General features: G+C 37.2%; 1 protein-coding gene across 1 annotated transcript in view; it reads left to right on the top strand.

The window, feature by feature from the left end:
* Positions 1 to 14,975, top strand: part of MYO1E (myosin IE) — a 175,700-nt gene that overhangs the window by 35,266 nt on the left and 125,459 nt on the right. Inside the window, exons 5-6 of the mRNA XM_044660107.1 lie at positions 9,561 to 9,648; positions 13,893 to 13,982. Coding sequence (XP_044516042.1) covers positions 9,561 to 9,648; positions 13,893 to 13,982 — 178 coding nt within the window. The remainder of the gene's footprint in view (positions 1 to 9,560; positions 9,649 to 13,892; positions 13,983 to 14,975) is intronic.

The raw sequence follows: 14,975 nt of genomic DNA, 5'->3' as shown, positions 1-14,975 counted from the left end.
CCAAGGACATTCAGGGGGAAAGATGAGTTGGGAGGGCCTTTTTCTTCATGTTTTAGCTTCAGTAAGCCTTTTCTAAAACCATTTAACTTGTCATTTCTGGGTACAGCTTTGCATCTGTAGGGAAATGTCCAAAATATGACTGTAAGCTATGGTAAACTATTATTTTTTTAATTCATCATTTATTTATTTTTAACATTTTAAAAAAATATTGAGTTCCAAATTCTCTCCTTCCTTTCCAGACCTCCCCCACTGGTGAAAAGGCAAACAATATGATGTCAATTATACCTGTGAAATCATGTGAAACATGTCCATATAAGCCATTTCTGAAATTTTTATTATTAATTTATTTTCAAGATTCTTTTTAAGTTTTAACTTCCATATAGTAAATTATTAACTGTTTGAACAGGAATGGGGAAACTGGTTCACTTCTGACTGAAAACGGAGAGCTTGGTTAATTATCTGATTCAAACAGACTTCCGAATGGAGGCAGGATTTGACTGGGCCACATACATAATTTAGCTGTTGTTGATGGTGTTGGAGTTTTACTAAGTGCCCACAAGTAAATACTGCCTAGAAAGATGTCTACCATGTCGATTTTCTTTGCAGACTAAATGTGAGGGCTTGACTGTTTGACAATGTGATTTCAATATGTGTTTATTTGTTATTTGGGAGAGGAAGAACTTTTATGGTAATGGCCAGTCCTCAAAATGCCAGAAATAAATGTGTTGGTTTTTCCAAAATTATATATGATATTTATTTTTTTTATATTATTACATTTTAATTAATTCAGCAACCATGTATTAAACAGCTGTACTTACTTGTGGGGTCACAAAGGTTTTTCTTTTTTAATCCCTTCCTATAACACATTTAAATTCTACTAAATTTTTGTTGAATAAATGAATGAATTCTACTAGGATATGTATAGCATATAGACATATATGTACTTATGTGATATTTTTAGGAGGATGAATTAATTAATAATAATGTAACTATTAATAATCTAGCTAATATTAAATAGCGAAGCAGATAAAGTACATGCCCTCAAGTCTGTAAGTTCTGAGTTCAAATCTGGCCACAGGTGTTTACTAGTTACATGAATCTGTTACATAGTCATATAACCTTTCTCAGCCTCAGTTTCTTCATCTGTAAATTCAGGATGGTATTAAATTGTTTATGCTCTCAGAGAGATATAGGGGAGGGGTGAGAGAAATTGGATCATAAAATGTCAGAAAAAATGTTAAAATTTTTAATCGTAATTGGGGAAATGGGAAAACATACTTGGAGAAAATATAATAAAATGTCACTGGAGAAAATACTTTTTTTAATGATGATAATTGCTACTACAAGGTCGTATTTATAAAATTCTTTGAAAATCCTAAAGCACTAGGTAAAGGCTAGTAATTAATTGTTATTATTATAATTGTTATTGTCTCATTCAATTCTAAGAGTCTATGAGGGTAGGTACAATTGTAAATTCCTTTTTATGCATGAGGAAATTCAGACAGATTCATTTAGGTTATATATACATATATAGCAAATTTCAGAGGCAGAATTCAAATTCGGGTCTTCCTGAATCAAGTCCAGCATTCTGTCCAGTATGGCACCTAGCTAAGAATAAAGGGAATCCGGAAAGGATTTCATGAAGGAGGGTAGGGAATCCAAAAGACAACATGAGAGGTGACTGTATTTCAGCCATGAAAGGACAACTTGTGAGAAAGTATAAAGGTGAGAAAAGTAGTTGATTGCCATTGTAGAAACATAAGAATTACATTTTAATTGCCAAATCCAAGGTTTTGTATGATTCCTCCCTTACTCCCTCCAAGATAAGCAGAAAAGATGTTTTGAGGAAAAAAACAAACATCTTTCCTTCAAATACTGTAGTCCTGCCAAGAAATGATTGCATGAACCAAGTTGTTAGTGATTTGGGGCTGGCCAGAACCCTTCTTTGATGTGGTTTCTCATTCCCTTGAGAAAAATCTTGTCTTGTGATCATTGTGGTGCAAGGCTATTATTTGTTATTTCCGACTTTGTGTGAGATAGCAAATAATTTTTGGCAAAATGGTGACTGAAGGGGTGGGCTTCCATGAAGATACAGAGAGAGCTGGAGTCATTGAGAGGTTGATCCCTGTAGAAAAGAATCCTTTGCCATAGAGGATTACAAAATCCTGGTCACATTGGCAATTTCTTGATCAAGTTCACCTTTCAAATTTCCCCCCCTTTTAAAAAAACAAACTCTTACCTTCTGTCTTAAAAACAATACTATCAGTTTCTAGGCAGAAGACCGGGAAGGGCTAAGTGATTGGGGTTAAGTGACTTGCCCCAGGTCATACAGCTAGGAAAAATTTTCCCTTTCTGATGGCATTATTTATTACTTTTATCTTCCGGACTAATGATGTGTTACAGGCAGTGCTTTGGCCTTGGATAACCTCAGAATTTGCAGCCTCATATTTATTTTTCATTAACCTGATTATTTTCTTACTTGAGAAATCTCTCACAAAGTAAACAAGTTTGATATCAGATAGCCTCACACTTCTCCAGGCAGCATGGTACAGAAGAAAAAACACTGAACTTGGAAGTCCTAGGATCTGTGTTCAAATCCCTCCTTTGCTGCTCATTACTCTTTTGATCTTGGCAAAGTCACTAAATATTTTGGGCCCTCAATTTCTTATTTTCTTCCTAACATCTAAGATCCCTTCCATCTCCAGATCCATGGTGCTGTAAATCTACCCATCATGATTCTTAGGTTGAGTTTTTGTAGGTTCTTCATTATGTCATCCCTAGGCTGCAGTGCTCCATCAGGCTCCAGAAATCTCTTCACTTAGAAAATCACTTCATCCCTGGAACTCAACTTCTGAAGTACCCTCTGCTCCTATGGCCCCTTCCCCTATTGATTGACTCCTGCCAGAGTCTCTATTTAAAGAGGGTACACTGCCTAACCATGTCTTCATTTCCCACCTGGCAATACTTCCTTTGTGTCCCTTTGTTGAGTACCTTCTCTTTCCCATCAGCTTCATTTTATCTGCTGTCTACCCTTTTAGAATATAAGCTTTGTGAGGGTAGGGACTATCTTTTTGCTTATATTTGTATTTCCAGCCTTTAGCACAAAGTCTAGCACATAATAAATGCTTAATAAATGCTTATTAACTGGCTGATTGACTAAATACTAAATCCCATCTAGATCAAGTCCCTCCGGGTGGGCTAGTAAGATTTTTAAAGCAATACAGCTAAGTAGAAAACACCTTTACCTTTATCAAAAAATAAAGGACATTTGTATTATATTTAATGAAAAGGAGCAAGTACTGTCAGAATTATGAGCACTGTTGTACAAGGCTAGTACAAGAAATATCTAGGAGCAGAAGATGGGAGAGGAGGCACATTTCAATTATAGATGAACTTGACCCTGGTGAGCTGATAATACTCCTCTGGAAGAAATGCATTGTGATATCATAAATTTGTATCTGATAGCAAAGATCTGTTGTTTAGTCATTTTCAGTTGTGTCCTACCCTTTGTGAACCCATTTGGGGTTTTCTTGATAGAGATATTGGAGAGGTTTGCCGTTTTCTTCTCCAGTTCATTTTACAAATAAGGAAACGGAGGCAATTAAGGTTAAGTGATTTGCCCAGGGTCATACAGCTAGTAAAATGTTTGAGGCCAGGTTTGAACTCAGAAAGATGAATCTTCCTGACTCTAAACTCTGCACTCTATTAAATCACTTAACTGCCCAATAGCAAAGGAAGGAAGAAATGTATTGAAATGATGTTACTGCCCTTTAGTGCAGAATGACCTTGTACCAGGCTGCAAAAGATGTCCTTGAAGCTAATAATTAATTTATTGCCATCAGTAGTTTATATTTTGTAAGCCATTCTTCCCATTTCTTGTTGAATTTATACCACATATTCCAATTTCTGTAATGACTGTGTACGGAAATATTAAATTATGTTCCTATTTAAACTGACATTTTGTATGAAATCTGTGAGAATTTTTGTTCGAAAGTGTCTTAAAGCAGTTTAGCAGCTGGTTTTCTAAACATAAAGAAAATAAACTCAGGATATTTTTTTTCATTCAGTTGGGAGTCAGTTTATGAAAACTAAGTTAGAAAAAGGAGTTCAAATTGCTGCCTCTTGTGGTGACATTTGTTTGATGCTGGTTAATCATTTCATGTTCTGTTCACCGTTACTTTGCTTTAGTCATTTCTTTGGTGCTATGCCCAAGAAGAGGAAAGCAATTTACTTTACCTGGGAGAGCACCAGGTATAATTATGGCTCCATATACTTACTATACAATTCAGGTAATTGTAACACTCCATCATCGTACAATATTATGAGCAAATTACCGGTTCAAATCAATAATACTTTTTCAAAGTGTATGTAAATTGAAACCCAGTGATGACAATTCAGATCAATGTCTAGACAATTTCTAATTTCAATTGAAGCTACTGAAAGAGACAACAAATTGCTGAACATTTGGAGGTCTTAATTCTGGGCCTTCTACCAAAAACCCTTACTTACTCTAGAAAATCAGTTGTTTTCCATCATGATTGTTTTCAGTTACCTTCAGGAAAGGAGAAACACTTCAGTTTCCATCATTTTCTTCACTGCAGTCATAAGGAGTGGGCAGCACTGCTGTCAGTTTTTTTTTTTTTTTAATAAACCTAAAAGGATGGATATTTTTTCCATAGCTTCTAATCTAATCCAACAAGCACTCATTAAGCATCTACTATGTACCACTGTTGGATGCTGAGGATACAAAGATAAAAGAAAAGACAATGCATGTTCTCAAGAAGCTGACAGTCTGCTCAACATATAAACTTTGGTTTTTTTGTTTCATTTTGTTTCATTTTTAAACCCTTACCCTCTGCTTTGAATTGACACTGTGTGAATTCCAAGGCAAAAGAGAAGTAAGGGCAAGACAAATGGAGTTAAATGACTTGCCCAAGGTCACACAGCTAGGAAGTATCTGCAGCTAGATTTGAACCATGGCCTCCCAATCCTAGCCCTGGTTCTCTATCCACTGTTCTACCTAGTGGCCCTGAGGATGTAAGCTTTGGCAGTGTAAGGGGGAAAAGGGGGGTTTTTGGTCAAATATATTAAAAGGTGGTCAGCAGTGGAAATTTCCCCAATTAAGGAATAACCTCAAGTCAAAATTGACCTTTATGGGAATTTATTTACAATTGAGAAGAGGTAGAACAAATAAGGAAATAGGAATCTAACACAGTAGGTAAATTGCTATGACCCCCTAGGTCAGGGGTTGGCAACTTTTTTGGCCACGAGAGCCATAAACGCCACATTTTTTAAAATGTAATTTCATGAGAGCCATACAGTGCTCACAGTGCGCACTCCTGTAACAGCGCCTGAAAACAAAATTGACTTTATGGCTCCTGCAGAAAGAGCCATATCTGGCCCTCAAAAGAGCCAGATTTGGCTCGAGAGCCACACGTTGCTGACCCTGCCCTAGAGTGTCAGAGGGCCAGAGGCCTGGAGGTGAATGTAGCAAAGCTTCATTCACATAGTCTCTAGTAAAGGGAAGTTCCTTAAGAAAAGTTCAGGAAGATTCAGTCTTTAAATTCACTATGTGGAATTCCAAAGAAGATATTAAGAGCAGTCTCACCAAGGTCTCAGTGTCCCAGCCAGCACTCCTCCATGAACCAGGAAAACTAGAAGACTCAGCCAGAAGTCTTCCTTCTCCAGAAGACCTTCTTCTCCAGAAGGTCTCCTTTTCCAGAAGCTGTCACCAGCCTTTCACCAGACTGCCTTCATGGCTTTTATGGTGGTTTTCTGTCCCTTTCCCTTTTCACAGGGGCCAATCACAGCTTCCAAATTGTCTAGCACTGTCCAGGGGGTGGTCTTTGTGGGACCACCTTCTTAGTTCGCACCTTCTGGAGGTGTGAATGCTCATCAAAAAGGTTCACACTTTCTGAGGGTGTGAACAAGTTTCTGACTGAGTTGGAAAAAAAGAGTGGAACTCTCCAAGTATCTTGTTGGCTTCTCCATCTAGCACTAGGTAGGGTGTGAATTCACTAAGTGATTTGCAAGCTTCTCCCACCTAGTTCAAGTTTGGGTCCCTTCAAAGTTATTGCCAACCAAAGTGTTAACTCCAACTAGGCAAAGAGAACAAAGGATTCCCTTTTCACAAATGTGAACTCAAAGATAACCAAGAATTCCCTTTTAAAGCAGCCACCTCTGTCAATCAACAAACACTTTTTACTCCTGACAGCGAAATGCTTTCAGAATGCAGGATTTCATGAGTGAAGATGAATATGCCTACACTATGTCTACTGACACAAATACTCTTTACTTTCAGAGTGGGTTTGTAAAACTGAAAAACTGAAAAACTGATTATCTCTGACTAATTTTGTGTGGAACTTCTCTAGTCTTGGCAAGGCAAGTCTTCAGACAACAGACACACTGATAGATACATATACAGCAGGCAGACAAACAGAAAGACAGACAGACACACACACACACAAAGACACATTTAATAGCTTAAACTGCAAGACATAAAGTTCTTGAAGGCAGGGACTGTTTTTTGCCCCCTTGTGTATTCTCAGCCACTTGGCACAGAGCCTGGCACAGAGGAGGTGCTTAATAAATGTTTGATTGATTGACCTTTGGGATACCCTTTATGTATGTACATAAGTATAAGTATGAGTATATATGTTTAATAGATTTAAACATCACTAAAATTTATGGGAGATGGTATATATGTGCATATGTGTGTACATGACATGCATATACAATGAGTATTGTTTGTTTAATAGCTTTGAACCGCGTTAAGACTAGTAAGACAGCCTGTTTATATGTATATGCACACAACTCTTTGCTAGGCAGGTACATGAAAGCTTATTAGCTTGGTCCATCTAGCCAGAGCTTTGACTTACTGACCTAGTCTTTAAAGTCAATTTTAAGCCATGAGGGATGCAAGAAAAAATTTAGGAAAAGAGAGAAAAAAAAATAATATAATTTGATAAATGTAAGCAGTATGGATAATCAGGGGCCTCCATTTTCCTAAAGAATAAGGTTTATTTTTTCTTTATTAAAAGAAAATTGTGACTTAGTAGAAAGAGGACTGGATTTGGAACCAGTATTCATGTTCAAATCCCACTTCTTTCATTTATATATTTGACCTTATGTAAATCAATCTATTTTCCTGAGCCTAAGTTTCCTTGTTTGTAAAATGAAAGGATCAGACGCTGAGATCCCTTCCAGCTCTGGATCTAGAATTCTGTGATCCCAATTATCTCCATCTCTCTTCCTCTTCATTTTTTGATATGCTGACAAAATAAATGTTTTAAATTCATAGACAAATCTGAAAGTGCACCTATGCCTTGAATGCAAAACTCCACACATATATTCTTCTTAAGAATTACATTGTGGGGGCAGCTGGGTGGTTCAATGGATAGAAAGCCAGGCCTGGAGCTGAGGACATCCTGGGTTCAAATCTGGCCTTAGACATTTCCTAGCTGTATAACCCCTGGGCAAGTAATTTAACCTCCATTGCCTAACCCTTACCACTCTTCTGCCTTGGAACCAATATATAGTATTGATTTTAAGATGGAAGGCGAGGGTTTAAGAGAGAGAGAGAGAGAGAGGGAGAGAGAGGGAGAGAGTTACATTGCCAATACCTACCAAAGGGAAATAGGGAAGATTTGCCATAGACAAAATTGAACATAGCCTGCTACTCATCATTAATTTTTTTAGGTCATAAATCTTTAATGCTGGGTGGGATTTAAATATATATACAGTTCAGCTTCCTCACTTTATAGATAGAGAAACCAAAGACCAAAGAGGTCATATAGTGGAGTCATATAGCTATCAGATTTGAGTCCTGGCCACCAGACCTGAGGGCTAGGATTTTTTCATCATACCCACTTCTTCCATTCTACTTGCTCAACCAATCTTTAGATTAGAGAGGGCAGCTCAGTGGATAGACCTGAAAACAGGGGGTCTTGGGTTCAGATTTGACCTCTGACACTTCATAATATTGGTTCTAAAATGGAGGACATGGGTTTGTTTTTTTTTAAATCTTTTGATCAGAGGAAGTTAGGTGGTGCAGTGATTTCGGTTCTGGACCTCAGCTCAGGAAAATATGAGTACAAACCCAACCTCAGATATTTATTATCTGTGTATTATCTTGGGCAAGTCACTTAACCTCTGTCTCCCTAGCTTCTTCATCTGTAGAGATTAGTTGTTGTCCTTTGTACTTGAAAAGGACCAAAATGACATCACTATGTCAGAGTCAAAGGATAGTGTTTCCAACTGACTGATCAGACTAATATGAGCTGAGAAGGCTCTACCACAGTTCAGGCACAAATAGCCCATATGAACATTTGGGAGGAAGATGTCTCTAAATCTGCACATCTCAGTGTTTCCTCCGAGCTACTGCAATCCTGCTTTGATGCTAGCATGCCATACAGGATGGTCCTGTGCCAGTGTCTCCCATTTCTCACAACTGATACTAAAGTTGTTCAGGAAGACCTTGGGAATATCTTTATATCACTTATATAGTACCTACCACCAAGGGTTTTTGTGAGGGTAAAATAATATTTTTAAAGCTCTTTGCAAGCCTGAATGGGCTATATAAACACTAGTTCTTGTTGTTGTTGTTATTTTATTCTCATTCCCCTCTTAATGTTTTAGAGAAGTTGTGCCTTCCACTGTAAAATATGTCAGTAGCAGCAATAGTTTCCGTCTAGATACCTTTGAAAGCAAAGAGTTCCTGTTCTTGCTTCCCAACCAAAAACCTCAAGCTCTATTTATAAGCATGGCACAAACCAAGGTTTCCAAATAAAGTTTGGGGCTAAACTTAAATCACCAAGGTCCCTCTATTCTAACCTCCTTCATTGTGCTAACTCTTTGGCCAGTGGTAGAAAGAATATGCATTTGACTTGATTTCAGCATATATAGTACTGATGTCATTATTTTACAGGAAGGATAGAATTATGAAGAGTAGACGGTGCTATTTAAAAAAAAAAAAACCAACACACAAAGCAGCCCATGCCATAAAACTGAAGAACAGGAAGGCAGTTCATTGTTGTTCAGGATGTGATTAATATTGCCTCATCATTTAATTTTGGAATGCCTAAAATAAGGAAGCCTACATCAGTTCTAGCAAATAACTTGGAATCTAAGAATATTTTTTTCTAACTCTTTAAAAAAATTGGAAGCCTAATCGCAGGGATGTTTGTTTATTGGTGTTTTCAAAAAAGAAAGAAGGAAAAAAGGAAACAAAGAAAGATAGATTGATTCACAGAGTACTAGTGCTATTGCTGTTGAATCTCTAAACTCCCAAAGATCAGTATCTCTTTCTGTGCAGAATCTTGTAGCATGTACATTTGATGGGCATGACATTTCTTCTCTGAATCTACTTGAAGAGATGGAATTGTTTTGGTTTTACCCATCAATTAAATGTATATTAAGCCTTTCATGGAAACCACTTGTTTGGCAGAGCCCTAGTGTTTCTCACTTCTCTATTCAATTTCACACATTTTTAATCAGTTCCTTATTGGTGTTATGTCATGAGTCACTTCATAGATGTTTTCTGTGTTCTTTTCTCTCTTCAGTGGTGAAAGTGGTGCTGGAAAGACTGTAGCTGCCAAGTACATCATGAGTTACATATCCAGAATTTCTGGAGGTGGACCTAAAGTCCAGGTGAGTTGACTGAGGCCACTCAGGGTCAGAACAAGACTTTCTGAGACCCTGAGGTATGTCGGGATTCTAGAAGGAATCCACAAGAATGCAAGAAGATAAAAAGGATTAAAAATTATTTGTTGCTCTTCTTCTGACCAAATTTTAGTGCAGAATCACAAAAGTAATTAAACAGCTTCACTAAACTTCAGCCTGTCTGTAAATGAGCACAAATATCAGGCAAATTGGCAACTTTTGGAAATTCATGGTGGCCAACACTTCTGTGGTTTATATCTTACTTGTGATGGTCTGTTTAAAATGTTCTCAAATGTTAAATTCCAATGAGGTTTTGTCTAAAATCCAAAATCTTTCAGAAACAGTTTTTAATCTATCAGTCTTAGAATGACAGAATTTGGGAAGTCAGAAGGAGAAATCTGATTTTAGAGGGTTTCAGAAGAGAGAAAATGTATGATAGTAGATAGAGAGCTGGACTTGACTCTGAAAGACCTAGGTTCAAGTGTCACCTCTGACACCAACTATATGTGACCCAGACAACATTTTAAAACTATAAATAACAGGTGAATTCCTGATGCTAAGGAAGGAAGGAAGGAAGGAAGGAAGGAAGGAAGGAAGGAAGGAAGGAAGGAAGGAAGAATAATTTTCATAGGAATCTAGAGTAGGGAGATTTTTTTGAAGAAGTGAGAGCAGTCAAGTGTCATAGTACAGAGAATTAAAAGAGAATTAAGAGGAGCAAAAGCTATTGAGTCTGTTGAATTTAAACCTTTAGGAAAGCAGTTTCAGGAATATTCCTGGATAAAAGCCATTAGCAAATGATTAAAGACTACTTTATATGGTTATATATACTTTATGTGGATATATATATATATATATATGCTTTATGTGGATAGAGGTAAAAAGAAGGTACTGGGTATAAAACACCACAACTTTCATAGTCAAACAAAAAAAGAGAAATAGTATAGGAATTTCACTATTCAACTAAGGTGGGAGTTTTTTTTTTTTTTCCCTTTTGTGAACAGGGCATTCTGTGGATACTGTAGGCACAAGAGAAAGCCTATTGAGAAGCGGGGTAGTGGAAGATAAAGGGGATAGGGGAGACTAATTGAGAGAGCAAGATCCAGGGAGAAGACCACAGGAAGTGACTAAGAGCACCAGAAATTAGGTAGGGAAACAAGACCTAGAGAGTCAATAGTCAAATGGAAATAAGAGAAACTATGGAATTGAAGAGTAGCCTATGGAAGGTTACAGATAATAAATGAAGACAAACCAGTTTTCAAAAGTGGATTCTAACTATACAATAATAGGAGCTTTGAAAAATATAGATCTTTTTGACATTGTCTTGGTTCATCAACCCTAAAACCTAACACTAATGACGTATAAGACAATATAGTTTCATGAAGCACAGAATATACAGGGAAAAGGGAAATGGACTTGAACTAGTCTCCTCTGAGGGCATAGAAAGAAGCAGAATCTGGGCAATATACTTCTTATTCTCTATTTTCAAGATCAGATTAGTGCTATAAAAGATGTTAGAAGTCATCTACTCCAGTCCTCTCATTTTCTTATGTATCAGGAATCAAGACACTTGCCCATCCCAGGTTCTCTAAGTCTAAAACAGTGCTCTTTACACTGGACCATATCCCCTGCCCTAACATAGTCAGTGACTTAACTAGTACAGAATTGATATTTCAACAGGAAGTGGTGACAGCTTCATGTTGTCACTTTCTTTCTTTTCTTTTTTTTTTTTAAACCCTTACCTTCCATCTTGGAGTCAATACTATGTATTGGCTCCAAGGCAGAAGAGTGGTAAGGGTAGGCAATGGGGGTCAAATGACTTGCCCAGGGCCACACAGCTAGGAAGTATCTGAGGCCAGATGAACCTAGGACCTCCCGTCTCTAGGCCTGGCTCTCAATCCACTGAGCTACCCAGCTGCCCCCCATGTTGTCACTTTCTGATTCCATGCTTTAGCCATCATCCTTTAAATGTTTATTCTCTTTTTTGAGTCTGTCTTATTTTCCCAAACCAGAATAACATCATGTTCCTCTCCCTTCTTCCACCATGTTAAGGGGAAAAAGAGAGAAAGAGACAGACAGACAGAGACAGAGAGATTGTTGAATAAAGCACATAATCCCATATGTTTCATAGTGGAAAATGCATGTACCCTGAGAGGATAGGTCAGATAAGATTCAAGCATGAATTGGATCACACATCCATTGAAATATGAGAATACTGAAGAAAACTAAGATTTTTTTTGGCTATACAACTTATAAGAGCATTTGCAAAAGCAAGGAGGCTTTGCAATATCCCAGTGGAGTTACTAGCCATTCTTCAGAGGTATTGTGATAAGGAAAGGCAGCATGGTACAGTAGAAAGAGTAGTGACTCTGAAGTCATGGGTCCTGGGTTCAAAATCTACCTCTGACAAATACTCCCTTGTGATTTTGAGTTAAGCTTTTAATTTTCCTCAGTTCTTTCATATTGTTTCAGTCTTTAGTGGTATAGACATAACCTTTGAGGACCACTTTGCCCTCCCACAGGATATCCCTTGTTGCCATTTTTTGAGACTACTATTAATAATAATTTTATGATTTTAATAGTTTATTTGTTACTTGCTAGACTGCAGATTTGTAGTTTTTAAGATTCCTTTCTTCCTGTTTTTCTATGAAAACAACGATACGAGGTTCCTGACTTAGAATTAGTCAGTAGCAAAGTGAAAGAATAATGCAGAAAATTGTTATTTCTGGAACATATTTGTCCATAGCCTGTAAATAATTAAAAGAACAAGAAATGACTCATTTTTGTTTCAGATACCTCATCAGCATTAACTAATGCCTATCGAGCTGTCTCATGGGCAGGATGGGAGGCTATACACCACCACGCAAATTGACATAGGGCTATGTAGGATTTTGGAAGCCAATTCAGTTTTTTTAGTGTAGGACTTTCCATTCTTTGCCTGATCAGGGATCAGCTTTTATAGATTCCATAAACTGTGGCTTTTTCAGCTTTTGGATAAAAAGGACCCATACTTTACAATGCCAGTGAAATCACTGAGCAAGTGGGTAGCTAATGACAATATAGTCCCTTGGGAGAGAACAGAAGAGGACAATATGAGCTGTTCAAGTTCCCAAAAATTCTTTTCAAAATAAAGTGTGGCAGTTTCAGTAGTCTTGGAGGTTTAATAGCTAAAACTTGTGATGTGCCAGTATATTCTCATCTCATAGGATCATATATTTAGAATCAGAAGGACTCTTGATATTCCTGATTCCAACCCTCTCATTTTCTAGATGAAGGAATTAAGACCAATGGCTTACTGTAAATCACATAGGTAGGGAGCATCAGAGCTGGGAAATAAACCTAGGTCTTTTTACCCACCTCCACAAAGCCAGTATTCCTTCCTCTGAATCACACTTTTCCTAGCTAGGGACCTATTCTAGTGGATCTTTCAATGAATAGAAAACCAAATGATGAAAATAGTAGCTAGAAGTTTAGGAAAGGTCAGATTTAAGTAGTTTTTTTCTTTTGTGTGGATGAGATGGGTTTGGGCAAGTTTGGAGCATTCCATAGTCCCCCATCTTAGATCCCAAAAGTCAGAAAGCCATTTTCAAGAATAAATTCTATATTAATGCCAATAGTTTCGTCCATTCTTCTTAATGAACTGAGATATTTTGGTATTCCCACCACTGGGTCTATATCCCAAAGAAAGAGGAAAATAGAGACCTCTGATTACAAAAATTGTGGATAGCAGCTCCTTCTGGTGACAAATAATTGAAAACAGAAAGGATCCCCATTAATTACAGAATTGCCAAATAAACTATGGTATAGTAATGTGATGGAATAATTTTGTTCTGTAAGAAATGATGAAGGGGATAGTTTCAGAGAAATCCATATGAACCGATGCAAAGTGAAATGATTAGAAAAATTTATATCATGAAACAATATCATACGGACAAACAACTTTTAAAGATTTAGTATCGCTAGCAACCAAATGACCAACTGTAATTTTAGGATACTCATGATGAAACATACCATATAATAATAATAATAAAATTTTTTAAAGAAAGAAAACTTGCTATTCTATTCAGGCTTAGATACATTTTTAAAACAATAGAAAATGAAAAACACATTAACAGGCATTTGCTTTTTTTCCTTCTTTATCCTACTTCTTACCTAACCTACTGCCTACCCAATAAGCCATGCCTTATAATTAAGAATTGAGTAGACAAGTGTTTTGATTTGTGTCTCATTTTTAGCATGTGAAGGACATCATCCTACAATCCAACCCACTATTGGAGGCCTTTGGAAATGCCAAGACTGTACGGAACAACAACTCAAGCAGATTTGTAAGTCTATTCCTAACCACTCAATCAAATAGTTCTATTCAACCAAAACTTGCTTTCTGTTTCTGACATCTCTGAATTGGGTTTGGGCTCTCTTTCCATCCCAAATGGAAAATCTGACTTTTTTCCTTTTCATTTTCTCAGGAGACATCCTCCTCGATTATTTCTTCCCTTTCCAGATCCAACTTTTGGTTAGCTTCATTTGCACATTGATTGTACTCATGTGTTGGCATTTCGTTATGTAAATGAGATCATTTTCAGAACTTTGTTGAGCCTAAAGCCTCATTAAGGAAATCAGAATTGGTGAAGAGAACAAATTGGGCCTGAAGGGAAGAATAAATCAATCTTGATTTTTCTGTCAAATAGATTTATCACAAAGAGTAGGCTTTACCACTAAGCCAGACAGATTTAGTTGCCTGGATGTTTATTTGGGGAGCACTGAAGGGTGAATGAATCTCTCTTCTACCTGGGTATCTGGTAGAACCTGTCTAGCTGTCAGTGTCAATCTCAGCACAACAGCACAACAGCGTCCTGTCTCCAGTTCTTGGTATTTATTTGCCCTTGGGCTTGTTTCTCCTAATTCTTATTGTTCATTTGTTTTTGATGTGTGTAGCTCTTCAGGACCCCATTTGGAGTTTTCTGGGCAAGAGATACTAAAGTGGTTTGCCATTTCCTTCTCCAACTCATTTTATAGATGAGGAAACCAAGACAAATAGGGTTAAATTACTTGTCCGGAGTCACACAGCTAATAAGTGTCTTAGGCCAAATTTGAACTCTGGAAGATATCTTTCTGATTCCAGACCCAGCACTCTTGTTCACTGTGCTTGTTCACAGATTGTTTCTTTAGAGCAAACTGAGTCTAGATTTGAACTTAGATCTTCCTGACTCCAGGCCTAGTACTATCCACTATGCTGTCTTACCTGCAAATATTTTCATACTTGGTATTTAATGTCTAGCTGTATTATGGAATCACATTTTTAAGTAATTGAGACAACC

The sequence above is a fragment of the Gracilinanus agilis genome, chromosome 2 (genome assembly GCF_016433145.1).
Source record: "Gracilinanus agilis isolate LMUSP501 chromosome 2, AgileGrace, whole genome shotgun sequence".
Classification (NCBI taxonomy): Eukaryota; Metazoa; Chordata; class Mammalia; order Didelphimorphia; family Didelphidae; genus Gracilinanus; species Gracilinanus agilis.
The sequence above is the reverse complement of the archived record's forward strand: the minus strand, read 5'-3'. Positions and strand labels throughout refer to the sequence as shown.